At 45.7% G+C, this 27,396-nt stretch overlaps 3 protein-coding genes across 8 annotated transcripts in view; 2 read left to right on the top strand and 1 right to left on the bottom strand.

Annotated features, from left to right (window-relative positions):
* The first annotated feature begins 2,554 nt into the window (after window positions 1-2,554).
* Window positions 2,555-5,632, top strand: LOC142075920 (immediate early response 3-interacting protein 1). Its single transcript, XM_075138058.1, has 3 exons — window positions 2,555-2,710; window positions 4,455-4,556; window positions 5,433-5,632. Exons 1-3 carry the CDS (start codon window positions 2,620-2,622, stop codon window positions 5,486-5,488), a joined length of 249 nt encoding a protein of 82 aa, XP_074994159.1. The 5' UTR covers window positions 2,555-2,619; the 3' UTR covers window positions 5,489-5,632.
* A 3,541-nt stretch (window positions 5,633-9,173) lies between these two features.
* LOC142075919 (haloacid dehalogenase-like hydrolase domain-containing protein 2) lies at window positions 9,174-27,178 on the top strand. 6 transcript variants are annotated; one of them, XM_075138055.1, is made up of 7 exons: window positions 9,174-9,232; window positions 11,958-12,059; window positions 14,634-14,842; window positions 17,912-17,996; window positions 22,673-22,889; window positions 23,272-23,335; window positions 24,328-27,178. In XM_075138055.1, exons 2-7 carry the CDS (start codon window positions 11,959-11,961, stop codon window positions 24,429-24,431), a joined length of 780 nt encoding a protein of 259 aa, XP_074994156.1. In that variant the 5' UTR covers window positions 9,174-9,232; window position 11,958; the 3' UTR covers window positions 24,432-27,178. The 6 variants fall into 6 exon arrangements, with proteins under 6 accessions (XP_074994156.1, XP_074994157.1, XP_074994155.1 ...); XM_075138056.1 differs by having other exon boundaries at window positions 9,183-9,232; window positions 11,954-12,059; window positions 23,272-23,325; window positions 24,328-25,783; XM_075138054.1 differs by having other exon boundaries at window positions 9,196-9,232; window positions 11,954-12,059.
* Window positions 26,685-27,396, bottom strand: part of KATNAL2 (katanin catalytic subunit A1 like 2) — a 32,539-nt gene continuing 31,827 nt past the window's right edge. The window contains exon 16 of the mRNA XM_075138050.1: window positions 26,685-27,134. Within this exon, the coding sequence (XP_074994151.1) occupies window positions 26,995-27,134 (140 nt within the window). The 3' untranslated portion in view covers window positions 26,685-26,994. The remainder of the gene's footprint in view (window positions 27,135-27,396) is intronic.

Raw genomic sequence — 27,396 nt, 5'->3', positions numbered from 1 at the left:
AGCCAACATTTGGAAATATTTTGAGCTTTCATATAAGAAAACACTTCCGTATTCAGGTCCAGGTGGAGGACGAGAGCGGGGATAATTGTCATCCCCTGATACCCTTATCTGAGTCATAGCTCAAGTGGAACGATGCTATTGTTACTGAAACCTTGAGAGTTTTGACAGATGACTGAAGTCAATCATTTTGCAACCCTATAAACAGCGGTCCCAAGCGAGACCCTCTGAGCTCTCCTGGACCCCAGCGGGCTGCGCCCAGAATCTCCCTCTGAGATGGACGTTCATCAGAGTTTGCAAACTCTCGAGTTTGCAATATTCGGAGGACCATCGCCGGCTGGAACGGGACCTGGGCTGCAACACTCCTCGAGGCTCAACCCTTCGCCCGTTGAGAAATGCCAAGACATTTTACGTGAGTATTTCACTGAATTAGAGGGGGATTTTTAACAGGTATATCTTTGTGTATTTATCTATCTTTGCATCCGTGTGCGTGTGTGTGAATTGATGGAAGTATCTGCTAGCAAATATAGTCTGCTAAAATCTTATGATCTATCTTAAGATTGTGAATGAACCTTAGACTGCTGCTAAACACATACAGTCCCTTAGACATATACCATTACTAAGTAGATCTAGCTGGGTCTACTCTGAACCTCGTGACTCAACAGGAGGGTCTGCTTTAACCTTTCGGCCTCTATAAATCATCCCAACTCAATTCTAACACGATACCCTGGTTTCAGCTGGGATAGACTTAATTTTTTTCCTAGTAGCCGGTATAGTGCTGTGTTTTGGATTTCGTATGGGAATAATGTTGACAACACGCTGATGTTTTAGTTGTTGCTAAGTAGTGCTTACATAGCCAAGGACTTTCAGCTTCCCGTGCTCTTTTCCTTTGTGTGCTTCATCCGTGTAGTAAGTGATAGAGTGAACCTTGCCATCGGACTCTGTTAAGCCGCGCTTTTATAAATTTCTATTAAAATCACATTCTGCTAATACCTTCGACAGTGATTCTTTGAGCGGCCTCTGAATCACTCATTCGCGACCCTCACTTCCCTGAATTGGGACTATATTTCTTTTCGAGACTGAAATGGCAAATACTTTTGACCAGATGACAAAACTCTGATGAATATGTTTGATTTTTGTTCTCTATTCTATCTCCCTTATTTAATATTAGTCATTTTGGGGGTAAGTTAGTAACAAAACATGCTATGGCTCTGATGATGGGGTGCTTTCTCTTGTTTCCAGTTCCAGCTGTTAAAACGTAATATAGTTTAATAGTGATGATTATTTAGATGCATAATACTATAGTGACTATACTAAAGCAAGTGTTTTGGAAAGGAAGGCTGAAGACAAGAAGCTGAGGTGTGGGTTTCTTCGTGGCAAATTCACGTGGTGTCTGCGTGTCTATCGATCGTACGGTCCCGATGCTCGATTCACTGCTGAAGTATCAGATCATCTCGCGCTGGCTGGTGAGTGGATCTTAACCCAGAGCTGAAGCATGGGGATATAATATTGATAAACTCTGAATGATTTACCCAGATCGTATCAGAAGTCTGTGGCAGGGCAAGGATTCGAGATGGGGTCTCGCCAGTCCACCACATTAAGCACAAAGTTATCATTTCTATCACGGCGAGTGAGTCTAATAACCATCAAAGTGCAGTGATTATGCAAATCATTGTACCCTGATTGAGTAATAAAAGCTATCAACCATCCGGAGTTAAGGGGTTTGCATATTGTATGATTACTGAGAAATAAAATCAGAACGATTATGCAAAGCACCCCCTTCAGCCAATCGGACTGAATGATGCAAGGGAAAAAAATGTATATTTATGCATCAATAACTATACAGTATCCCTGAGCTCCAGTTATTATTATTTTTGTTATTTGACTGCAGAAGTACCCAGAGGCCCCGATCAATCCGATATAAAATATAATTGTTTTATTTTGGATTCTGCTAAGAATCTTCACTTCTGCAGTCGTTACATTTTGCATGAACAACAGTTGGGATCTGAGCTGATTTCCTGCTAGAACAAAAACGTAAATAACATGTATTGAAAAAATACGGGGGGAAAAAACGCAGATATTGTCCATAAAATTAAATATAAAAAACCGTATTTTTGCACATAAAGTGGTTTATGTTTTTGACTAATTCTCATATTAGAGTATTAATACGTGATGCCCACGAGGGCTACCTTGCAGCCCCACGCCGGGATGCCAGCTCCCGCTATTTGGAAGCTGCAACGTTCCAGTTATCGATGGAGAAAGGTTACGGATGCACCTCCCGGCTCCCTCGAACCCGGGCTGAAGCACGAGTCCACTTGCTAAGCGGCAAACAGAGCTTCCCACGGCTAAAGGCGGGCTCTGCGGCCACGCGCCCTGCGTGTGCTGTGGCGGCGCGTCCCCACGCGTGACCCCACCGGCGTGAACGATCAACCGGGCCCCCGCGCCGGGCCACGGCTGCGCGGAGGGGCGTGGAGGCCACGCCCCATTTCCCAAGCCACGCCCTCCTCCACGCCCCCTCCCCGAACCACGCCCACCGCCACGCCTCCTTCCCACACCACGCCCTCCGCCACGTCCCGCTCGGGCGGCGGGTCCCGCCCCGGCGGCGCATGGCGGCGGCGGGCCATGGCGTTCACGCTGTACTCGCTGCTGCAGGCCGGGCTCCTCATCGTCAACGCCGTCGCCGTGCTGCACGAGGAGCGCTTCCTCCGACACGGTGAGCCGCCAGCCACGGGCCGGCTGCGGGCAGCGGGAGCGGGGGAGCGGGACGGGCCCGGCCGCGGCGACGCGGCCACCTTCCCCCACAGACACGGCGGCCCGGCGGGGCCTGGTGAAGGGAGGAGCCGCCCGGAGCCCGGGGATGCGGGTAGCGGGCTCCGCGGGCGCGGGAAGGCCGCCCGGTGTGGCGGAGGCACCTCCCGAGCCGCCGGGCTCCGTGGGACCCGGTGCTGCGGCCCCCCCCCGGCCTTCCCTTGCGGGTGCTGAGTATCAACGCGCGAGGAATCGCTTTGGGGTTCTCGGTCGTGAAGCTGAATTTTCTGCCGGTGTGGTTGACGTCGCTGCTGTCATTGCTTTGTGTCTCTCTTTTTTTCCCGTAATTTTCTTTTTTTCTTCTGTGCTTTTCTACCATTTTGACTCCATTTGTGCCGTGCGTCAGGGTTGCGATCGCGTTGAGGTGGTATTTTTCATCTTGTCCTGCCTTTTTTTGATGAGATAGCACTTCGCAGCCTTTGCACGTTCATGCTCCTGCGGTACTGAAGAAAGATCCCCAAGGTTTTGGGCACCCTTGTCCTTTAAAAGAAAACAAAACCCCACAAAACACAGAAAAGCCACTGACACAAAGATCTGCAAAGCCCCAGAAAAAATTATCTGTGATCCAAGGTTTCCCAATTTCCTGATCCAAAGAATCCTGACTTCTCCAAGTCAGGCTGAGCTCGGATTTTTTGGCAGTCCCTTTCTCCTGTTCCCCAGTAGGGCCCTGCTCGGTCTGGGGTTTTCTCTTGCTTTCCTGATGAGCAGCAGCTCGAGGAAAAGGGAGATGTGAGGACTAACAGGATGGGTCAAGCCACTTATCAGCCCCAGGTGACTCGGGAGGCTGGGGTATAACTCCAAGCTCATCCCAGTGGGAAGCAGCGGCTGGCAAGGCTGGTGAGGGAGAGGACTCATCTACTGCCCCCAGCCCGGCGCCAGCAGAGTAAGGGTGACAAGAAAGGGAAAAAATCGCTCAAAAGTTGTCTCTGGAGAAAAACTCGCACAGTGCAGCTTCAAATATTGAGAGCCGCTCGCTTCCCTGCTCCGCTCATCCCCAAACGATGAGGTAAGGGCTGTGACCGGCAGGACTCAAAAATCGCTGGTCCCGTCAGTGGGACCACACGCTGCCTCCCCCCGGTGGGTTGGGAAGGGTTTCTCCCTTGAAGGGCTTTGCAAACCTTCAGTACTTCTGTCACCCTCTGAAGAGTTCCCAAGTCATTTGTTTTCGTAGCAGTTACAAAAATAACCATCCCAATTTGGAATCAGTGCTGACCGTTGTCTGTCGTGCAGCTCATTTCTCGGTGCTGAAGCATCCCTTCATACCCAACAGTTATTTGCTGTTTTATCTTCTGGTAAAGGACTATGAACAGATGTAGTTTGTTTGGTTTTATTTTGGCGGGTATTTTTTTCCAGTCCAAATAAACTCATTTGTTTCCCTGGCACGCAGGGAACAGTAGCGTATTAAAAAGGTAAGGGTTTCCTTTACAGAAATGTTGATCTGTCATTACTGTTGCATTCATTAAAAGGTTTAACAGCATATTGTTTTAAAATCTTGAAATAAAGCGAATTGGTTTGTAGTTTGTTTTTCTAATGTTAGTGATAAACTTAACCATATTCAAGATAGGTCGCTCCTGAATATTGCTGACAGCATTTGTTGCGTGGTTTTGGGTTTCTTTTCTAACATGTCTGGCTGTTTTCATGTGACACAGTTGGCTGGGGAAGCGATCAAGGGATTGGAGGATTTGGAGAGGAACCGGGAATTAAAGCACAGCTAACGAACCTTATTCGATCTGTACGAACCGTTATGAGAGGTAAGTTGACGATCTTTTGTTTAAACATTATTGTCCGTTTTGTTTCTGTGCTTCTGCTTTCTGTACTGAAGTAACATCAGTATTTTGACTCTTCTCTTTTACCAAACAGCTGCTATTTCTGCTCATCATTTCCAATCTATCCTTCCTTCACGCGTGGACTCTGTATAGGAGGGCGCAGGTCCCAGCTAAGGTGCCCTAAGTTTGATAAAGTGTAAAACACTCCCTGACTTTAGCTTGTGCCACTGCTGCGTCTTGTCTTTCCTCGGAGTTTGGGAGCTTGGGGGAAGCTTGGTGATCAATCAGAGTGTGCAATTAGCTTCACCTTGGCTAAATCCAATTTTATGTGAAGTACCTGGTAAGGGAAATGTAATTCCTGCGATTCTTTAAGGTAAGCCAGGCTTACGTGCCTCAAAGGATGGGGAAAAAAACAGACTCTGAATTTGTAAATTACTGATAGTTTTACTCACTATAAAACACACCAAAAATTCTCTCTATAGGTGATGATAAACAGGAATTCACAAATCTGTCTTGCTCACCACAGAATAAAAAGTAATACATTTCTTTTAAATCACAGCAAAGCCAAGGATAGAAACTGACTTTGAGATGGTTTGGTTTCATTTGGAGAAAGGATTGTTTCGGTTAAAGTTAAAACATGATGGGCTATATAAAAATATCTATGCTGTTGCTTCCTACTCATTTTTAGTATCCTAGGCTTTGGTCCTGGCTCCTTCCACTAACCCTGATTTTTGCGTAGGAAAATTCAGTGTATTTTTTAACTTTTGCTTAAAAGGTAGTCTCCCAAGGTAATACAAAGTTCTGTCACTTTGTGATGTGCAAAAGAAGATTTTCACAATTACTCTCCTCCTTTCTCTGCAGTGCCATTAATAGCAGTGAACTCCGTTACAATCGTTCTCCTCCTGTTGTTTGGTTGAAGATACCTGGTGAAAATCTTTCGGACATCCAAAGAAGCACGTTGCTAACCATAACTGCTCTGAGTTTTCTGGGATCCAGCACGGTTTAGCTGTCAATTTGACATTCAACTTAAAATAATAAAGACACTATTTCTATTTATCCTATTTCCTAATGTTCACTTGCAGTTTCATTAAACAAGATAATGGGATCAATGCAACAACGCTGCAAATACATTGGACTATGACAAGTTCTGTTGCCGCCTGTTAATAGCGTTGACTGTTAGAGTATGCGTCGTAACATATTGCAACGATTGTCGATAGGATGCGGTTTTTAAATGTCTCGTTACTCAGGGATGAATTTCCTTCAGTACGCTTCCCAATTTATTTTTAAATTAAGAAAAACAGCAGTGTTTTTTTAGTTCAATTACTACCACAGTACAATTCAAGAGAATATGAATTAGGCTCTACAAACATGTTACAAATTATTGAAGTACAGTTGTGATATTGAGGGGGACAAAAACTAGCTGGGTAAAGGCCTGATTCAGTTCACATTGGAAGTCGGATGTTCCTGGTTTGATTGAGAACGGGATTTTTCTCTTGGTGCTTGGTAGTCTTTTAAAATCAATGTTTCATGCTGCTGGTGAAGTGGAAAATAGGTGCAATTGCTATGCAAAATCTAAAAAAGCTGTACCTAAAGCTGGGCGACTGTGTTAATTTAGACTAGCGGGTGATATTAGTGATTAGCATTTGTTACTGTTCTGTCAAGGATTATTATACTTTTTAAAAAAATGTGTGTTAAACTTCTGCGTGGTGATTAGTGTGTTGGAAGTGGGGAACCATGTGCATGCTGAGCTTCTTGGGACATGTGAGGGGGGGAATACTGTGCCCGTATCAAATGCAATTCTTTGTTAAAAACCAGCAAATTTGCAGCCTCTTCTATTACTGCTGCGTCTTCCCCCGCCCTCCATCTTGCTTTATTAAATTAACAGCTTGCTGAAATTGAAACTATGAGTATGATCCGGCAGAGAATATCGCTAATGGCTTTGGTACAGATCTTGTCTCAAGGAAGACTGCTGGGTTAGGTCCAATGTTATATAGCAAGTCTGAACTGAAGAAGGCTGATTCTCATGTATCTTTTTAGAAAAGTTAGAAGTCTTGCGTCTGTTCCTCTGCTAAGGTGTTTTAGCTTATTTTTAAAGTGGGGATGGCCAAAGGAAACCTGGCAGTTTCTTTATTTTAAAACAGCTTAGCTTATCATCTCTTCTTCTGACGTCTTGATGACTAAAGCATACGCTGTTGTATACGAAGATAAATCTGTAAAATGTGTAAATGAATTTAATGATCTTCAATTGCAGTGTTTTGCAGAGTAGAGTATATCCAGGAGGGGAGTTTTATGTTGTTTCCTTTTTTTAGTGAAAACTTGTAAATAAATTCTGAATTTCTAACTTAAGCACTCTCTTTCATAACTCGCTCTATATCTGTGTACAGTGGGAGTATCTCAAAACTCATCCTTTCAGATACCAGAGTTACTGTTCTTACATGAAATACTTTTTTCTCATCCCTGTGGCACTTGCGACTATCATTTCTCTGCTGTGAAGCTGTATTTTGGTTTATGTAGCAAACCTAATGAGCTATGGTAACACTGGCCTGAGGCAGAAAAGGATCATGCTAGTTTTTAAATTCTAAAGTAGGTAGATCTATTATAAAGTATTCCTTATAATAAACTTTGTGTAATTCAGAGGTGATGAGGGTACAGTCTGGATCAGTTATTTTCATGGAAACCGGACAGTATGTATGTGGAACAGATAAAACATGGAAATCATGCAGGCCTTTCTGTATTTTTGTAAAATTTTTGTGAAAAGCAGTGGTAGATGTTTCCATTGCTGACGCATTGGATTGGACTACTGAACGATTTGAAGCACAGCTTAAGTGTCATTTCCTTTTCATATGCACTGACTGTTAAAACACTAGTTCTTACTAAAATAAAAGCCAGTACTAAAGATTACAAGCAGCAGCTTTAAAAATGGTTAAAAAGTGATTTCCCCCATCGTCCTGTCCTTTCAGAAAGGCTGAAGTTTCAATGCATGGCTTACAGCACGTGGGCAGATAATTTCAGAATCAATTAGGCACATGCAGTAAAAAGGAGCAGCGGTTCCATGAGGCAGGAATCCTGCATTTGAGGCAAAACTGGGACGTGTTTTACCTGGCAGATGCAAAATAGTGATTCAAAGTGGGGCAGCAGCTGAAGATTAGGTCCCCCAGGTTATGAGCAGGGATGAGGGCAAAAGGGTAGACAGCAAACAGGCAGAGAAGGAAGGAGCGTAGAGAGAAACAGCAAGGGAGTAATGACACTGTCGCCGTCTCCTCGTGTGGCTTTGAGCAGTTCTGAAACGTGGCTGCTGTGACTAAGTTTTAACAAGGCGAAGCACCTCAAACCTGTCAGGGGCTCGGGCTCTTCATGCAAAAAAAGTTTCCACCTGGCAAAGAGCTCCACGTCCAAAGTAGCCTGCGATCCAGTAGCCACTTCAAACCATGAAGAGCATTGTCACTCAGACCTGGCACAGAAATTACAGTAACCAGAACATTTTACAGATCAGGATGACGACTAAGGCTTTCCAGTGTAATTGGCTCATTTCTAGGAAAGATTTGTAAACAGAAGGTGCTTTCACACCAGTAGCTTACAACGTGGTGGTACCAGTCATGGCTGGCTGTGGTGTGAAAATGAAGCTTGTGGGATGCTTCACAGAGTCTTTAGTGCAAATACAGACAGGAATAAGGGATCAATTCTGTATACCTGTACTGTTAAAGGTTTTGTTTTGAAGGGGACAGGCGAAGGGAAAAGTAAGAAGGTAATGGGTTTGTACGCAAATAAAAGAATCTCAAACTCACTTTAATTATCTTTGACATCTCACCTTAGGTTGCAATGTTATGAATTTAAAACTGTCTTATATTGGATTTTTTTTATGTATCGTCACAATATAAAACTGTGAATGTATATCATACTTCATTCATTCATTTTCCCTCATTTCTTACGAAATCCTAACTGCCATAGCTTAAAATGCAATTGCATCTAACCATCTTCTCTGTATGTCGCCTCTCCTGCAGATGAGCATAGCAGGCTCCACCGCCATCACAGGTAGAGAGCGGTCTCCACAGACTTGGGGCTTGCTACTGCCGCAGGCGAAGCACAGTCCTTACAATTACATCTTTCCAACACCGTAGCTGTAGGAAGCTCGACTTCAAAATGTCCACAGATAACCTCGCTGGGTGGCTTCCGCCGGGAAGCGCACATGGGCCGTACCCCCAGAAGACCGGCTGTTCCCCCTCCTTCACACCCCCGGGCCGCGGGGCCGGTCTGCCGCCGGCCGAGAGGAGCCCCCGCGGGGCACGGGGCGGGCGTTCCCCCTCCTTCACACCCGCGGGGCCGCCCTGCCGCCGGCCGAGAGGAGCGGCCGCGCAGCCCGGGGCTGACGGCGCTTCCCGCCCTCCCCGCTGAGGCGCCGCGCGCCCTTCGCCCCTCAGCGCCGCCGCGGGCTGCCCGCCGCGCTGCCTGTCGGCGACTGGCGGACGCCAGCCGGGAGCACCGGCCCTTGAGGGCTGAACGCTGCTGCGGTTCCGCACCTGGCCGCGGCTGTGGCTGCCGTGCCGGCGGTAGGCGGGCACCGGCGCTCGGTCGGGCAGCCCCGGCTCGGCCAGGGCCCCGCGGGGCGGGGCGGCGCGGCGGCGGGCAGTCCGCAGGGGCGGTGGCGGGGCGGCTGGAGGCAGGTTAGTGTCGGGGATGGGGGGGCTGCCGCGCAGCTGCTCTCCCCTCTCGTCCGAGTGGGTCCGCCCGCCTTCTTCGAGCGCGAACGGGCGGGCGGAACCATTCTTGTCATGGGAAAGGGGAGCCCGCCGAGCTCGGAGACTCCCCCTCCAGAGAATGGACCAGCCCACCTGCCCATTGTAAAGTGGTGGAAAGAGGCGGTACCATCTCCTTAGCTGGGGGTGGGGAGGGTAGTTGTACCCTCATGCCCTTTCCGGTATGGCGAGGGGAGGGGAAGGCATCCCTCCCCGATGGCGTTGTGGGGCGGGGGAGCAGCCCCGCGGCTCCCCAGCGAGCAGGGAGACACTCACTGCCCCCGACTCCTCAGGGGGCAGTGGCAGGCCCACAGGGGAGGCCGTGCGGGCTCTCTGTGGGGCTGGGTGGGTGGCCCTGGGGCCCTGCTCCGCTCAGTGCAGCCGGCCCCGGGACTGGGCCGCTCTGCAGCCTTGTCCTGGGGCTCGCCGGTGGCTTCAGGGGCTTCAGCTTTGCTGCCTGGCTTGCGCCGTTGTCCGAGGGAAAGGCCTGGCCTTCGCTGGCGGCACCGGACAGGCCCTATGGCGTGGTCTTGGGGAGAGGAGGAACAGGAGCTGGGGGAGGCCGGCCCTGTGCGGGCTGTGCCGGGCACCTCTGCCACGGAGAGCAGCCCCTCCGTGGCCCCAGCACGTCTGTGCCATTGCAAGCCTTCCTGCGAGGGGACGAGGCCTCTTTCACATAGGTTGTGAGCACCTTGTTGTGTCCCTATGCGGCATGTAGGCCCCTTAGACTGCCAAAGACCAGGTGGGAGTTGAACTGGATGGTCCTGACCAGCCTGAGTTATCGTATGGCTTCATCCCATCGCTGTAGCTGTAATGCCAGCACGAAGGTGAGGTTCTACTAATGTGTTGGGCTGCGATTGTGAAAACTCAGGTGCTGAAGTTTTTCAGGACTTTCTTGCTAGGCCATGAGCTTTATACTTAAAATCAGCTATGCTGAAAACTGGCTCTGCAAATAACTTCCATACCACCTGAACAAATGCACTGTGAATAGGAGAACCAACGGAGATCTAGGGTAAAAGAGGAGTAAAAAAAAAATCCCATTTCTGCTAACCTAGGATATTCTATCCCCGTCCTTAGCTGTGCTGTCTGTGCAGGCACAGAGCAGTTGCTCTGCAGTCGTGTCTTTGGCTAAAGAATTTATATAATAGCACCTTCTTCAGTCCTCTTTTTAATCTCTCTCAGCACTGAAAATTCCCTATGCTAGAGTTGAAGTGCCTGAGGGAAGAGAGTTTTTTTTGTCATGGAGATAATGTGGAGTCATGCAAATTCCATTCTGTTCAGTATTTTACTCAGAGAAGATATCTTAGAAACCTGGTGCCCTGTTTTCCCATGCAACTGATGAAGCTCCCTTAGGAGTTCTGTTATCAGCTTATCATAGACATTTAACCTTGGCCTGTGTAGCAACAGACATACTATAAAATAAGCATTTTTAATTTTTTTTCCTTATTCCAGGGAACCAGCAGGAATAATGAAAGTGGAATCTCAGAGTTTTCTCTGTGTGTGTCTTGCACTTGAGACATCAAGTTCACATGATCTTGCCCATTGATAAAACTGTCTGCAAAGATAAAACTGTCCTGATAGAAAATTAAATTTATTAAGGCAGGTTCTAATCAGGGTGTTGATGACTCTGCGTGTTTTTTAAAAGTACGTATGTGTTACATGTTCTGTCTGTAACCAAAAGGGCTCAACATAAAATCGTGATGAGTTGCTAGTAATAACAGGTCAGATAGTCATTATTGTCTAACAAACAGGAGAAAAGCTTATGTATTGGTCATTTGCTAAGAAACAGCTCAGCAAACTTGCTTGTGGAGCAAAATACAGCACTTGCAGCACACATGAGAAGAAGTTTTAGTTTCTGAAGACAGCTTTTTAGCCAGATGACTTGCACATGACCTCACTGTTTTCTTCCCCAGTGCCTTTACCCTTTGAGTGCTGGCTTCTGGTTTGGGCTGAGTCTCCTTTTGTGTGACACAGAAGCTTGCTGTAGAAAAACTGCTTGACTGTCCCCTTTGCAAGAGGAGGGAGTAACCCTTTGGGGTGCTGAATATCCTTAAGCCCTGAGAGCTTCCAGGCGAAATCCATGCTGGCACACAGGCAGCCTAAGAGTTTTGGCACTTGAATTGTGTTGTGGGCTGGATCACCATAGATCTCACTTAGAAAAAATAAAATTAGCAATATCCACTTTTGCAGAACTTTTTGAGCTTTATAGTCGGAGCACTGTATCATTGCTTAGTCGTACTGTATTTATTTTTACTTGAACAGCGCCATTGGTGTCGATGGGACTTGCCGAAATGTGCTTGCTGAGGCCTTGAACCAGCAATACCAGACCTAATGATCCTCTTCCCAACAGTCTTAGTTGTTTAGAGAATTTTTTGACGCGCACAAATAAAGGCACTTAAAAAACAAATAGCACCTGATTTCCATATATAGAGTCTTTGGGAAAATACCACCCCATCAATTATGTGGTTTTTTTAAACACTGCCTTTTATTTCTCTGTCTAAAGGGGCCCATTTAATACTGCGAGTAATGTTCTGAGTAATACCGGGCTTGGCACAAATGAGGCGCTTAACTGAGTTCCTTATTTTTATTATCCATTGTCTGCTAACCAGTTTTTTGTTGTTTCATTTATTTGCCTTTTCCCCGGGGAAGGAAGGATGGCAGCTCGGCGTGCGCTGAAAGCTGTCTTGGTGGATCTCAGCGGCACACTTCACATTGAAGACTCAGCTGTGCCAGGCGCGCAGGAAGCTCTTAAAAGGCAAGCTACCTTTTTCGATTTCCTCTGGTGGGTTATGTCAGCGCTGTTTGCACAAAGACGCTTCGTTAAGTAAACGGGCCTGAAGCTTCTGCCTTTCTATGCTGTCGTGGATAAGCAAATACGTGACCAAATTCTGCTTTTATTTACACCTGTATTAATACCAAGAGAAATCAGCAAGGGGCCTAGATATTGAAAAGTTGCCGTGTATCACCTGAGCCCCCGCAGCTTTCCTAAGTTGCTCTCTAGGTATTTTCTAACTCTTTTCTGAATAGGAAAAGACAATATTCAGAGTGTTTCTGCTAATTCATTCGAGACTACGGCCTTAGCCAAAGTGGAAAGTGGTTAAGTTAACCTGAATTACCCCATGTACACCAAAGACACTTCAGCTGAGCTTTGTTTAACTACAGGAACCTTATTGTTTGTCTGAGCCCTGAGGTCTGTGATGAGCTAAAGTGGAATAACAGAATAACTTGGCCTAGTGAGCAAGGCATCCTTTGCAGAGTTCTCATTTTATTTGGTGCTTTGCTTTATTATTTTTAAAGTTTCTTTCTGCTAGGTAAACAACCTCAGTTGTTTTTTAGTTTGACAAACGTTTGATAATACAGCCCATCTTTTGTAGGAATTTCAACACGTTAATAAACAGGACAGTTAAGTACCTCTTTCTCTTCTGACGAAAGGGTGCCTAAAGAAACTGAGGTATAGTAAAATGACTTAATCTGGCCGAATCAGTGGCAAAATAGAATATGCAACCTCAGGGAACTTTGTTCTGTGTTATGACGCTGTTTTCCTGGAGCAGACATCTTGCAATGGGTGAAGAGAAACACAAAGTGATACATGCTATCGTGATGGGTGAGGGAGGACACCTTAAGTTGCTGGGACAGTAAGAATTAATCAGGAGAGAGGAATAGAGTTGAATTAACGACGAGAAGTTTTTACTGGAGTTGTATTGGCTGCTTAGATTTTTATAAAGCTAGACTGTTGCTCAGAGGGAAAGTTCACAGAGGGATTAGGAAACTCTGCATTTATTTTTCACAAATAATTCTGTGGAAATAATTATCTCCTAAAGATGTAAAATTGCAAGGAAGTAAAAACTGCTAAACCATTGGGTACTCATTCATTACCCATTCATTCACTGGACCTTGTCTGCCTGGTGTTTCACGCTGCAGGGAGAACTTGTGCCAGGTGAGAGTCAGCATTCTCGAAAATCCATATATATATATATAAAAAAAGTGGTGATATTGTCGAGGAGAGCTCAGTATCTGTCCTGTCTGCTGCTCACCTCCAAACCCCCAGGCAGTAGACTGGACAGAAGAAATGGCTTCTGTAGAATCAGGAGACAAACTGTTTTATAAAGCCACTGATTCTCCTTCGTCTTCTGCTTCTGCTTGATTCCTACTGAGCCGTGTCCTGGCTTTGGCAAGGGAGGGGGTTAGAGAAGGGGTAAGGTGGAGAGAGAGTCTGGTGCTGTTTGTCAGCTGCAGCCTGCTGTCACAGGTGCGGAGAGCAGGCGTCATTTCGCTGCAAAGAACAGCCAGGTCTTTTTGCTTAGAGGTTTGAAAAAAAAATTTTCTCATGCTCTTTTCTGCTAATCCATGTCATTGTCCTTCCTAAAGAGATGCTGAAATGATTGGCATGCGGCTTGCTTAGGGAACAAATGGATAGATTCCATTTTTAGGGTTACTTCTCAGTATTGGGGTCCATAGGAAAAAAATATGGCAACCAGGGGACTTTTTTACCAGCTCACACTTGTGAAGGGTCAGTGTATCTGACAAACAAGAAGGAAGTGGCAGGTGCAAGCAAGTCTGCGGCGTTGACCAACTTTATTCTGATGTTCTCTATGCAGTCGTGATGCCAGTGTTTGTTTCTATAGCAACAAACAGAGAAAGTGATGGTGGGGGAATAATTAAAGGGAACGCCGTTGAAATTGTCACTTAAAATTATTTGATTGTTTGGTAGAATGTACTGTCAGCATAGGGCAATAATGTGGTTTTATGTGATGTCGGTGTTCCTCGGTAAAGGGAGAAATGGCTGCAAAAGCTGACATAAAATCGCCACACAGGTAACATAGGCTCCTAGAGCATCCTGCATCTCTGAATGAGCCACAGCTGCTGTGAAATTCACTCGGCCTGTGGAGTTCAATATATTAATTTACCAACAAGGTTCTTTTGTTTATTTATTTTGGTTCAGGATGCTGTTGATCCAGAATACAGGGCTGGTTTATTTATTATCTAGTTTGAATTAAAAGGCTTTTCAAACTAGTTGTTGTTGATCATAGATGTGTTTGCTGCTACTATGAGGATGGAGTTTGGAATCACCGTTTTCCTCCAGACTTTTCCTGGTAGAAGCAAAGCAGGGGAGACCTGGTCTTGTTCTGGTAGCTGTAATTCTTGCCATCTGTTTCACATTGCCCTCCAGTCCACAGAAGTTAACAACCTCATGGTTCCTGTGTAGCACCAGTACTCTGGGATGTGTGCAGCCTTTAGACAAACGGTCCTTTTTCAGTCTCAAAGAGACGTACGAGTGTGTAAATAGAAGGATGCTGTGGCCAATTTGCCTTTGCTGTTCATCCATCAGGCTGCGCAGCGCTCCGGTTACCATTCGATTTGTGACGAACACCACAAAGGAGTGCAAGAGAGACCTGCTGGAGAGGCTGATGAAACTGGGGTTTGACATTGCAGAAAATGAGATCTTCACGTCTCTGACAGCAGCCAGAAATCTTCTGGAACAAAAGCAGGTGCGGCCTCTCCTTCTGGTGGACGATAAGGCCCTGCCTGATTTCACAGGTGAGGTGGTCAGAAAACAGCATGGGGGAAGTGACTGAACAACTAAGGAAACATAGTGCTCTCCCTTTTGTAGCATGACAGTCATATATATACTACTAGCTGTGATGAAGCCTGAAATGTGGAGCTCTCCAGCATGATAAAGGTCCTTTCTTCTTTTTAAATTAACATTAAACGGTCTGAAGTCATAGCTTCTTGAGGAGCAGTGGAAATGGCAGCCAAAACCTTCAAATAGTCAGGAATTCAGGTAAAACTCAATACTTCTTATTAATTTCCAGTGTAAAAAAAAGCAATACTTATCACTAGGTTATTGGAGATTTATTGCACCTGCCAGTGCTGATGTGTTTTATACCAAGGATGTGTCAGTTTGTTGGAAATCAGGTTTCCCTCAGCTATTGTACAGAGATTTTGCTCGTAAAGCCAGTGTGCAGACACACGCCGGAGCCTATTTCTCTCTTAATAGATTATTATTAAATGTAAAATCTCCAGGTAGTTACTGTTATTTGTATTGAACAGCTAGGTCTCACTCCATGTATTTTGACACCTTAATTGGTGACGGAAGGTTCATCGCCCTGACTTCTCTAGATTGTCATCTCTAAAGACCTGGTTAAAACTTGCTTTACTTCCAGATGTTCCTGTTTCCCTCCCTTAACAATAAGGGGAATAAAAGATGATATATTCTAACTTGGACATGTCTGGCAGGTGCCTGAAGCTAGGACAGTTAGTCCTTGACTTAACCACATCGTTGTTTCAACTGTAGTGAAGAAACCCACATTTTTAACGTACTCAGAGTTGAAAACTCTATATTGCATATTCAGACTTCCATTTAAAGTCAAGGCAGCAAAAATGTGGATGGCTTACCACTGCTCCCTGCCCCTTGCCTTGTGACCTGAAACCCTTATGGCTGTGCAATTTAAGTAGGTTCTAATCTTGTTGGAGCTAGACAATTCCTGTTAAATTTTAGTGCCGTAGTCTAGTCAGTGATCTTCAGAAAGATAAGTGTTCAGGAGAAAAGTCTCTGTGGGCTCTGAGAGCAATGAAACCTGATAATCTGTTCCACCTAACATCGCACCCAGAGAAATACGCCCCCAGCAATATTCTGTATTTGTGTTCTCAGGAAGCCTTTCTTGGGTCAGAAACAGCAGCTGTTTCACCGAAGGTGCTTAAATCAGATTAATCTCCATGTATTTGGGATCTTTCCATCAGTTTTACAGTAGCTGATGCTAATTTTGTAAAAGATGGCAAAGATAGAGGTATCAGCGGAGTACATTGGTGGCATTTTCTGTGTTGCTTCGATCTGGAATGGATTGTTTTGTTTCTTTTTGCTACAAGCGGTTTTGCTTATATTCTCTCAGTGCTGCTCTTGAAACATTTAAGTGCAATAGAGAATGTTTTAAATTCCTGCTAATGGCTGATATTGAACTATTCTTGGCTAATCTCTCAACAAAGTTGGTCACAGATGGATGAATGTAATCCATTCTTGGTTAAAGGACCCAGATGCTTTTGGATGGTGTCACAAATCCACATGGCACCTCTGAGTGTACATTTTGCTGTCTGAGCTTACTGAAGGACGTCCGACAGGAGACATCAGCCAGCAGGCTGCGATGACACTCTGGAGACCCAGGAGCTCTAGTTATCCCAGTAAAGATGTAGAGGATATGCTGTGTGAAGGTGGAACAAAACCCCCAGCCAGTGTAGGATGCAGCTGATACTTAACCTGTCCTAAATAAAAATCTCTGGTACTCCTGTTTCTCCTGTAGATACTACACTGCTTCCATTGGTTGGTTCTGTTCAGAGATGGCACTGCCATGTAAAAACAGTCATGCTCCTCCGGAGCAATGCAGGATAAAGGAGGTGCAAGCTGTTCTCGAGGGGGCTAATCCACATTAAAAAAACGACCTTCCAGAAGAGCCAAAATTAATCTAGTGTAACAACTTCTGGGTCATGCTGCAATACTGTCTTTGCTATCATAACCAGACTGATATGTAGAACAACAGTCGGGCTTTTTAGAATTATAGAATAGTTTGGGTTGGAATGGGCATTTGAAAGCCATCTAGTCCAACCCCCCTGCAAGGAGCAGGGCCATCTTCAACTAGATCAGGTTGCTCAGAGCCCCGTCCAACCTGACCTTGAATGTTCCCAGGGATCGGGCATCTACCATCTCTCTGGGCAACCTGTGCCAGTGTTTCACCACCCTCATCGTAAACAATTTCTTCCTTCTATCTAGTCTGAATCTCCCCTCTTTTAGTTTAAAACCATTCCCCCTTGTCCTGTCGCAACAGGCCCTGCTAGAAAGTTTGCTGCCGTGTTTCTTCTAAGCCCCCTTTAAGCACTGAAAGGCCGCAATAAGGTCTCCCCGGAGCCTTCTCTTCTCCAGGCTGAACAGCCCCAATTCTCTTAGCCTTTCCTCATAGCAGAGGTGTTCCATCCCTGATCATTTTCGTGGCCTCCTCTGGACCCCCTCCAACAGGTCCATGTCCTTCTTGTGCTGAGGACCCCAGAGCTGGACGCAGCACTGCAGGGGGGGTCTCACCAGAGCAGAGGGGCAGAATCCCCTCCCTCGACCTGCTGGCCACGCTGCTGGTGATGCAGCCCAGGATAGGGTTGGCCTTCTGGGCTGCCAGCGCACATTTACCATAAGTGAAGTTTTCCGTGACCAGAGGGAATAGAAAAACTGGACGGAATTCACCAGTCTTCCTGCTTTACTGTGTTACAAAGCAGATGAATATATGTAGAAAGAGATTCTTAGGTAACAAAAAGTCATTCAGTTAAAAAAGTGATTTGTGCGGTCTGCTGCATTTCGGTGGAGGCAGTGAGAGAATCACTGTTCAACAGTTGCTGTTAAGACTATCCAGCTGCAGAGTTGTGTTCATCGTGAAGGGTGGCAGAGTCTGGATAGATCAACACCTTTTCCACAGATGCTTTCCTCATTTCTAAAAGACATAGAACTAGTCTATGTGATGTTGGAAAATGCTCATTTTTGCTGTGAAGTGATTAATTGCACTTGTTGGCTGTGTACTGCTAAGTATGAATAAAATTCTGTCGGCTCAGAGTCACGTTTTGATTTTCCAGGGATAGCCACTGATGACCCCAACGCAGTGGTGGTAGGACTGGCTCCTGAGCACTTTCACTATGAGATGATGAACAGAGCGTTTCGGTAAGTCAGCCCCTCCTGGTGGCTTTTTGAACGGTGGCTGTGTTGTGCTGGGCTCTGTACCTCTATATAGGCGAGGAAATCCTCGTATGGGAAGAAGAGGGTGGTAGCAATATCACCAATACGTAGCGTGATTATGGATGGTGTCTTCTGCCGCGTCTGAGAGAGAGCCACTAACCTTGGTGGATTTGGGACCTTAACCATGAACTTCGGCCAGTCCAGCCCTGGTTTTCAAAGCTTTCAGTCTGTAAATAAACTATAGAAGTACAGTCACGGTTGTCATTGAGGTTAAAAAGTTAGCAATGCTTCAAGAAGAAATACACAAACCCAAGGATATTGGGAAGTATTCGGGAGGCAGCTTCTATGTTCAAACCTCAGCCTTCGGAGCTCAAATATAGGGAAGGAAATCCAGTATTTAGGGCAGATTATTCCTTACCTACCTAGTGCAGGATTTCTAGCAATTTCTTCTGAATCATCTTGTGTTCAGGAGTGGCCAGCACAATATGCTGGCTTGATGATCTATGGATCTGATCCTGTCTGTCTTATTTCTAAAGCTCTTCGTTTTGTGTGTTGACTAAGGGGCAAATCAGATAAAATGTATCTGTGACTGTACAGGAGCCAAGATGCAATAGCGTGTGCAGAGGTGCGTAGCCGTGCGTCCTTCTCTCTAGTTCTAGCTCAGCACAGCACTCTTGATTTTAACTTGAAAAAAACTTCTAGCTTCAAAGACTTGAGCATGAGCCTGTTGCTGAGTTTAGCCCCGGTGTGTTGTGAAATGTGCAGAGAAAGGTCGTTTGAACATCCCACCTCCCCTGCACCCCAACGGAGCCTGCTGTGCCTCCGTTTCATTTCGCTGGGAGCTCTGAACCCGCTGTCCCTCAGCAGCGGTTTAGGCCGAGCTGATCGGCCTGGCCTTGTGACAGAGGAGGAGCAGCCACCTGCACAGCCCGTCCCAGCTGCGGGCGTGCTAACGCCCGCGGGCAGCTGGTAACCAACTTCAGTGCTGTCTCAGAGCTAAAGAGGACATCTCGTAACACCCTGGATAACTCCCTGCTGTGCTACGATACATGCGATGAGTCCTTTCCGCTCTTTGCTCACGGGATGATGGCTACCGCACAATTTTTTACCTTGGAATTTGAAAAAAACTGATCTCAAGCACCTTAATCTGCCTTTATAACCACTAAATCCAAAGAGGGAGTATCAATTACTACTCACCAGTATCTTACGGAGGCTCCTTGGAGTAGGAAGCCAATGCTGTCCTTATCTGCATGCCAGTTCTATGTCATAAGAACGTGTATTGACCCAAGAGGATTCTCTGGCAGCCTCATTAGTGCTTGTGGCCAATGGCATCGATTTTAGAGTTTTACAGCGCGCTCATGAGTGGACTCTAATTTCACAACAGCGTGAACTTAACCCATTATGTATTCCAGTGCTTACATAATTTTATTTATTGATACTTCTGTCATGAATATATTAACCATTGAATAATAGTCATTAGCTGCCTCGGACTGGAGACCTGGACACTTAGAACAAGAAACCAGTCATCGCATTCAGGGTCCCTGAGGACCCCAGGCTTCCCCCGGCCAGCACATGCAGGGAGGTCTGCAGAACTGGCCCTGTGGAGGTGGGCGAGGTTATCCCAAGCTGGATTTGGGCTTTTTGCATTAAACACAGCATTGGACACTTCCTCTGGCGATGGAAGGAAGGTGCTGAAGGCCAAATCCAGTCCCCTGCAGCGGGCAGTGGGTGCGGCATGGCCTTGCTGTCCAAGAGAGACATGTATTCGAGGGGGTAGCATGGAGTGCGTGCTGCCTGAGCATCCTACGTCCAGGGCTGTCTGGCTGGTGCAGCTGAGATTTGAGCAAGGCTGAGCCCTTCAGCTCACCTTGCCTTGTGACAGACGCGTTCCCAGCCGCTTGGCTGACTTGTCTTCCTCCAGGCAGACTTCATCCTCTGTGAATCTGTCCTGGATTTACCCAGTGTTTTTGTGGTCGTGTGTTTCAGGCCGGGCAGAGGCCCTGGGATGGGCTCTGTCTGATCTTTAACATCTCACTGACTTGTTCTGGGTTTTTGCCCCAGTCCTCTATTGAGGGTAAATTGTTTTGCTGGTGTCGGTTTTGTTTGGTCTAATGGAAATATTAACTACTGGCCGCGTTCTCTTCTTCTCGAGCCTTGTGCCGTGTCCTTTACTTTATTCCTTATCCTTTACTGCTCAGATAATTAAGTCACTTGGGATTTGCATTGCTCATAGCAAAACTTTAAGGTGAATCTGATTAAATGCAGATATCGACAGTGCCGATGCCTGTATCTGAGCTGGTGACCTGGGCTCCTGAGGCACTTGTAAGGCATCATTCATTTTTCTCCTAGTAGTGCTTAAAATAGGACAGTTGAACTGTGCCCTAGAAGTGCTTTTTCCTCTCCACTGGCTGTGAAGAGCCCAGGCTGACTAATTACCTGGTAGGCAACTTCTCGGTTGATATCCAACATTAGGTTAGGTAAATCTAACCCGATATGAGTCCCAAAACGAGATACACAGAGTAAGGCCATTCTCTAGGCACCATTTGAAATGACTGAGCCTGAATTTCTCTTTTTGTATATGTGGGATTTTGCTGCCACATTTAAAAGAATTCTCTCAGGTGAGATCTTTCCTGCAAACTGCTGAACGTAAGTGGTTGTGGTGCTGCTGACAAATTAAATTTTTTCTGTATCCTAGAGGCATCCTCCCATCGTGAACATACCTGGCTGCTCACACATACACATGCCAGCTCTTTTCTCGTTGAGCTTGCTTTGCAACGCCTTGATTCAATAGAAGTGTTCTGTGATAATGAAGTGAAATTAAATATTATCATTTATGTACTGCTCCGAGAACCCGGGCTGCTCTGCAAGCGTGTGGGAAGGAGCAGACGTCCTCCAAGGAGCGAACAACTCACCTAAGGCAACCTCTTTGAGCAGAGCCGCAGCAGAGCTCCAGAAAGGCAGTGAAGGGGCGAAGCAAGATTTTGATTGCTTTCTTAAAGGCTTTTTTTTTTTTTTTTTTTTTTGTAAATCAGGTGGGGTTGAGGGGCAAAGAAATCCTCCTTTCTGCCCTGAAGATAACGGCCAGCGTTTCCCCTCTATCCCCCAGTTTTGCTAGTTACATTTCTGCTTGTTGTGATAAAGACTGGAGTTGCCTCAGTACCTGAAGAAGGTGCTGTAAAATCGAACGGGAAGCGTTTGGCAGTCGTTACCACCTCAAATTTTATAGACACTGTCTGGAGGGCTTTTGTTGCACTGAAACTGCGGCTGGGGAGGGGGAGGACTGCAGTAACGCTGCTGTGCTCGGTAGTACCGGGAGGATTCCTCCAGCGCAGCAGCTACGCAGGCTTCCCTTTGCTGCAGGACAGGTAGCTGCTGTGTCTGCTGTAAGGAAGAACGACCGGGCAGGTAACAGAAATGGAAGAATCAAAGATTAGGTCCAGATTCTGTGAAAGCAAGCCCTCTAAAACTCCCATTTGAGATCGGTGGAGCAACAGCAGTGTCTTAATTACTTCTTCCCTTACATTTTTCCACCCACTCCAGACAATCCCGTGTTCTGTGCAGGTTTTTAACAGGCAGGTCAGCTGGCAGGCAGAGATGCTGTCTGTGGAAGCCCGAGGAGGGTGCACGCTGGTGTGTCGGGGCAGAAATGGGCCCGTGGAAGGTGGGAGGGTCTCAGCTGTTGGGCGGGGAGCAGTTCCCAGTCTCGCAGACCACCGCTGCACTCGCTTCCTGAGGCTCCCAGTGCTGTGCCCAGGCAAGACCCTCCTGTGATGGCGCCGGACTGTGCATTACGACCCTTTTCTGTGACCCTTTTATTGTACTTGAAGTGTTAGAAATCCGCTGACTTGAATTATCTTTGAACTATCTTCCACTCGGAATTTTTCGTTCCCAATAGCAAGGAGCTCAAATCCAGCTTTGTTTCTACAAGGCTCAGTAATAGCGCTGTTAACTGGGGAATTCGGTGGGACGCGAGTATTCACGTCCTAATATCTTTGTGCTTTTTCTTGTAACTTGTTATTGTAATTCCTCCAACGTTAAAATATAAAATTAAGGTAAAATGATTCACCTTCTACTTGGGACTCGCCTGAACACCCATCTCTGCTGGAAACACGTAGCTGTTGGGCTGTTAGAGGTGATTCCAAGAGCCCCAAGAACTGCTGGGCTGCAGATCTCCTGGCAGCAGCAGCCTGAGAGCACTGCTGTGTTCTCAGTCCAGGCAAGGAGGTTAAGGCTGTGGCCATCAAACTGCTACCTACAGCCACTACCTGTGGTTAATGTGTTTTAAAATATTTGCGTGGGGAAATCAGATGGGTTCTAATGTGAGGATGTTTGCCTTAGTGAAAAGTGAGGCTGCTTAGAGTAACGGATCTAATTGCATGAGAGGGATAGACAGCGTTTAAAAATAGTTACCTGTTAAAATCCTCAAGATAATAAATTCTTTATTTGGAGGATTTGTTTTATTAGCTGTTTCTGGGGAAAAGAAAGGAAGGAACTTACATTTAACTCTCCAAATGAATGCTAGCTTGCATTATAATTTGGGGCTTAATGAAAGTCAGTGGGAGTTTTGTCATCAACTTGACTGAAAGCCAGTTGAAGCCTTCAGCTGTAAATATCATTTCTTTAATATAATGTTTGTACTTTCTTCTTCATTCATTCTTTAGGTTGATTTTGGATGGTGCTCCTCTTATAGCTATACATAAAGCCAGATATTTCAAGAAAAAAGATGGCTTGGCTCTGGGACCTGGACCTTTTGTAGCTGGACTGGAATACGCAACGGACACCAAAGCGACAGTGGTGGGGAAGCCAGAGAAAACCTTCTTCCTGGAAGCTTTGCGGGGGACCGACTGTGCCCCGGAGGAGGCCGTCATGATTGGTGATGTACGTGGGGACCAAATACCGTATCGCCTGTTAACGTAGCGCTCATCTCCACTGTGTGTCGTGCCTCCCAAGCGCCACGATCGGATCTTTCTGAAAGCGCTGGGATTAAACGAGGGGTGAAAACTGAACTGCCAAAACTTGCAGGATTTAATGTGTAGTCATGGGGTTAGTTCTCTTACTTCAGTCGCTAGTTGATCAGGCAAAAATCCTGTAGTAAATCATTCCTGTGACAGTTTGTCTGATAGGTAGCGACAGGATTTGACTCCGCATAGCTGCTTTTAAGTGGCTGATTAGTGATATGCAAAGCAGAGAACGTCATGAAAAACTCATTAACAAACAGTGTCTGTGACCACGAACCAGCTGATCTCCTGTTCTCTCCCAGGACTGCAGGGATGACGTTGGTGGCGCCCAGACTGCGGGCATGCGCGGGATTTTGGTAAGGACCGGTAAGTACTCGGCCGCTGGGTCATTTCGGGAGACAGTGATCTGGCCCCGGGTACTGGCGGCCCCCGCGCCCAAAGCCAAGGTGCGCTCTGAGCCCTGGTGCTTTCTAGAGGCCCGCCATTCCTGCGGTTTGTTCCACCTCTCGTGCTGGGAGACCCCGAGTCCTTCCCCCCATTCATTTTGGGGTGCAGCGGATACATTTCCTCAGCTGCAGCGTGGCAGCTGGTCAAGCAGTAGATTGCGATTAAGTCAGGATAGGCCATCATATTTGATATTTCAACAAGGCCAGAGCACAGACCCCAAACTGATAGCGGGACGATATTTAATAATAGATGGGGGCGGCTGATCTTGTAGATGTGAATTTTTTGCTTTAATGACTCTAAAATCCCGAGCACTAGTCAAAGAACAGAGAGAACTGTTACTGTGACATCTTAGATTGCCAAAACCAGTCATAGCAACGTAACCTCTGATCACTCAGGAACTCTGATGGCATTCCCTAGTAATTATAAAAGTAATTTTGCTTCAGACAAAAGTGGAACCTTAAGGGACTGACAGGTGTTATCAATGTTACTGGTGGTACCATGGACTGGGTAAGGTCTTTCTGAGGTGGCAGCTGCTCATGCCGCACAGTCCATTATGTTGAAAATGAAAGCAAGTGATCCTACTCCCACATAAAACCCAGAAGGGAAGATGATAACATGATTATTTCACGAATATCTGAATAATCAGTGAAAGAATAGTGCCAGTACAGTAGAGTGAAACCAGTGCGTAAGTAACGCTAATTTTGAGCTAGAGCTGCCCCTGGAGGAATCTTCAGTAAGGCTCAGTGTTTGTTCAGGGACAACTTGTGGGATGTTTGTTGCAGGAGAACCTCAGATGGGCATTCCTCCTACCGTGTCTGGTTGTTACTGAGCTGAGGCGGCTGTAATTTTCAGGGAAAAAAAGGATACCCAAAGGAGCTTGGTAAATGCATCATTTTGTTAATCTGTTACAGGTAAATATCGACCGGCAGATGAAAACAAAATCAATCCGGCTCCTTACTTAACCTGTGAGAATTTCCCAGAGGCAGTGGAACATATCCTAGAGCGTCTGCTATGAGAAAGGGAATAGTTAGTTTGAAGAAACACGTTTCACATAATTTCCTTTACTCTTGCTTCAAAAAAATTAAGGTCACAGGATCAACGCATGCATTGCATCAGCAACCTAGCCGTGAGAGGGCGGAGGATCGGTGTGGGCCACGGCAAAGCCCCTTTCCTGCAGTAGTGTCAGGAGGATGTGACGAGGGACCGCGGAGACCCAGCAGGTGAGACAGAAAGGCTACAACCAACACAGCTGCTTTCCTGAACGACATGGGGAGCACGGCAGAGAGTTCTGTTTATTGTCAGTTTTCAAGAAATAACTGCCTGGAAAGCGTCACGTTCTTCTGCTGAGTAAGCTAAACTGAAAAAACCCACTGGAAATGCTCGAGTAAATAAATCTCAAAGGCTGGCAGAGCCCTAGTCAGCTTGTAGTGATTTCACTGGGTACAACTCTGCTCTGCTTTAATTTAAAGGTAGGGATGAGGCACATTTAGAAGTGACTTTTAAATGAAAATATCACCATTGTTTAATAATAACTACTGTTGATATCTTCCCTCTCATTAGAACAGATCCTGGGTTTTGTTTTTCAAATTTTACATAAAATTAAAACTGTCAGCATTTTACAGATGTTTTAATTAGATACTGTTATTAAAAAGAATGGTACAGAAACAAAAATCTGGTATTAAATGCCTTAGAGACTGTGAATTTTTGAAATTAGACTTCAGCAGGGTCCTATTAATGCTACAGTTGCAAAATTTCACTATTGTTGGGGTTTTTTTTGTTTCTTTTTAATGTTACGGGAAAAATCCTTCACAGGCCATGGGGACAGATTCCAGTTTTTACACAGTTGGTTGGTAGAGCTGTAAAATGAAATTTAATTCTGTAGTGCGCAGCGCGTCTCCTATGCGCTAAATCCACCAATATGAACCAACTTTGTAATGACGGTAAATAGCTTTTCTGGTCCATTTGCGAACTGTAATAATCAAAGTCCTTTACAGTTGTTTTACAGTGCTCCTGAGTGTTAAATTATTAGATTGTAATTATACATTACCGGAGTATTAACCTTATTGAAAATATAGTTTTGTGTTAATGAGCCATGCTCGTTCTTGTTAAGAAAAATCATCATGATGAATGAATGGGAAGCTCTCCTTAGGTGAAAGATTGTCTGTCTGCAGCCTCACTTGGTGGGTGGTTTCCTACATTCAGATTTAATCTCTGTCCGAGACGGAACGTGCGGACTCGGCAGCAGAAATACCAGAAACAATAAACCCCCCAGGAACAAAAGCCGTCCTTAGATACTGTTTGTGCGCCCTCATAAATTGTAACCTAGAGTTTTGAATAAATTCACACGTCTTGTGTTCATGCCAACAATTCTGAACCTGTGTTGGTTTCTGCCTGGAGTACGAAAGGGAGGTCTTTGGCCCGTAGTCAGAGTCAGGTTCAGGAGGCGAGAGATCTATAAGCAAAATCCTGTGAAGCCATTTCCCATAAAGACTTCTGACAACGTGACTGATGCTGGAACAAAAAGAGATTGTCAGTGCTTCAGAGGCCCCGGGAAGCACGCAAGACCGTGGTACTTAGAAAAGCAGCTGCACGCAAGTCCATGAAAGGAAAACACTGGGAGAACTGCAAAGAGGATAACTGTCTTGCCGCGCGCAAGGGAGAGGCAGCCACAAGACCTGAGAGCCTAAAAACATGGCTGATTAGAATTTCTAATTAAAAGATTAAAGGACATGTGGCAGTCCTGACCGGTTACCAGGCCATGTTTATAAGCAGAAAAGTCTCCAACTTGGCTAGTATTTACTGCTGCGCTCCAAAGACTCGCTGTTTGCATTTTATGGCTGGCTGTGAACCAGTGGGTAACCACCAATCCAGTTTCTAGTTAGATTAGCCTAAATCTGCTGATTTTCTACACTGTCTTCAAGTTCCTCTAATTCCTTGCCTTTTCCACCTTGGAAATACCCCAAACCAACTGGAAGGTAATACGTTTGGCACATCGAGGCTTTGATCTCAGCTGAAAATGATGACAAACTAACCAAATTTACAAGGCACTGCTAAGGTCCCCAATTTCATTTCATTGAAACAATGACTTACGCGTCATTAAAGAGGGTGCAGGTCTCTGCTGGTAAAGCTACGCTGATTGTGATGCTCTAGTGAGTCTCAGAAACGGAGAATTACACTAATCAGCTAATTGTTCTTAACAAGCTTTCTGCTCCAGTTCTCCTACCCCAAACCTGTGAACAACTGTCATGAATAAAGACTGACCAGCAAGTAACCTCTAAGTCTTTATACATAAAATTAAGACCGGCGTCTTCATTACATAGCAACTGCCATTACATTATTTCCATGAAGAATGTTTTTTGAATGGTCATTGAAAATGGCTAATAAAAAATAACCAAACAACCCCCCCTCCATTAAATTTTGAAAGTAAAGATTTCCCCCTGACATTTCTCACCGCATTCTCTTTCCTGGAAACAACAGCACTTCCCTCCCCATCACCATTTGATCCTTTGCAGGGAAGGCGATGCCATTTTGGAATAGCAAAAGTCTTGGAAGTTTTCGATCTTTTGGGGTTTTTCTTTTCAAACTGACTCAAATTCTCTCTGCCAAGCTGTGTACTTCTGGCTTAGGTTCTTCGCTGATGGCTTGGTGTGGGCGATCACATCCAGGAAATCTGCTGTTGTGATCGTGTCTAATCGGATCACGGGTAAGTTACTGTTACCTGAAGAGAAGAGAATTGAATAAATACTGTTATTATTACCAAAAGACATTCTTTTATGTGCCTAATGCAACACTTAATATACAAAACCGAAAGAATAAACCTGGTGAGATAAAGAAAAATTCGTATTTGTGCACAGAGCACGGGTACTGACAGCTTTAAAAAAAGGCCTGATTTTCAGAAACGTTAGCTTAGGTAGATGTTTTCGAAATGTGCAGTTTAAAACTTTTCTAAGCAGGTAGCAGAGCTCCACCTGCTGGGGTTA

This window comes from Calonectris borealis, chromosome Z (genome assembly GCF_964195595.1).
Source record: "Calonectris borealis chromosome Z, bCalBor7.hap1.2, whole genome shotgun sequence".
Classification (NCBI taxonomy): Eukaryota; Metazoa; Chordata; class Aves; order Procellariiformes; family Procellariidae; genus Calonectris; species Calonectris borealis.
The sequence above is the reverse complement of the archived record's forward strand: the minus strand, read 5'-3'. Positions and strand labels throughout refer to the sequence as shown.

What these genes read in the sequence shown, in the direction of transcription:
- LOC142075920 (XM_075138058.1), top strand. Translation starts at nt 2,620, where the DNA reads ATGGCGTTCACGCTGTACTCGCTGCTGCAGGCCGGGCTCCTCATCGTC. An exon ending in GGAGCGCTTCCTCCGACACG is followed by an intron (nt 2,711 to 4,454) that starts GTGAGCCGCCAG and finishes CATGTGACACAG; the next exon opens with TTGGCTGGGGAAGCGATCAA. An exon ending in TGTACGAACCGTTATGAGAG is followed by an intron (nt 4,557 to 5,432) that starts GTAAGTTGACGA and finishes CTTTCTCTGCAG; the next exon opens with TGCCATTAATAGCAGTGAAC.
- LOC142075919 (XM_075138051.1), top strand. Translation starts at nt 11,959, where the DNA reads ATGGCAGCTCGGCGTGCGCTGAAAGCTGTCTTGGTGGATCTCAGCGGC. An exon ending in GGCCCTGCCTGATTTCACAG is followed by an intron (nt 14,843 to 17,911) that starts GTGAGGTGGTCA and finishes TTGATTTTCCAG; the next exon opens with GGATAGCCACTGATGACCCC. An exon ending in ATGATGAACAGAGCGTTTCG is followed by an intron (nt 17,997 to 22,672) that starts GTAAGTCAGCCC and finishes TTCATTCTTTAG; the next exon opens with GTTGATTTTGGATGGTGCTC.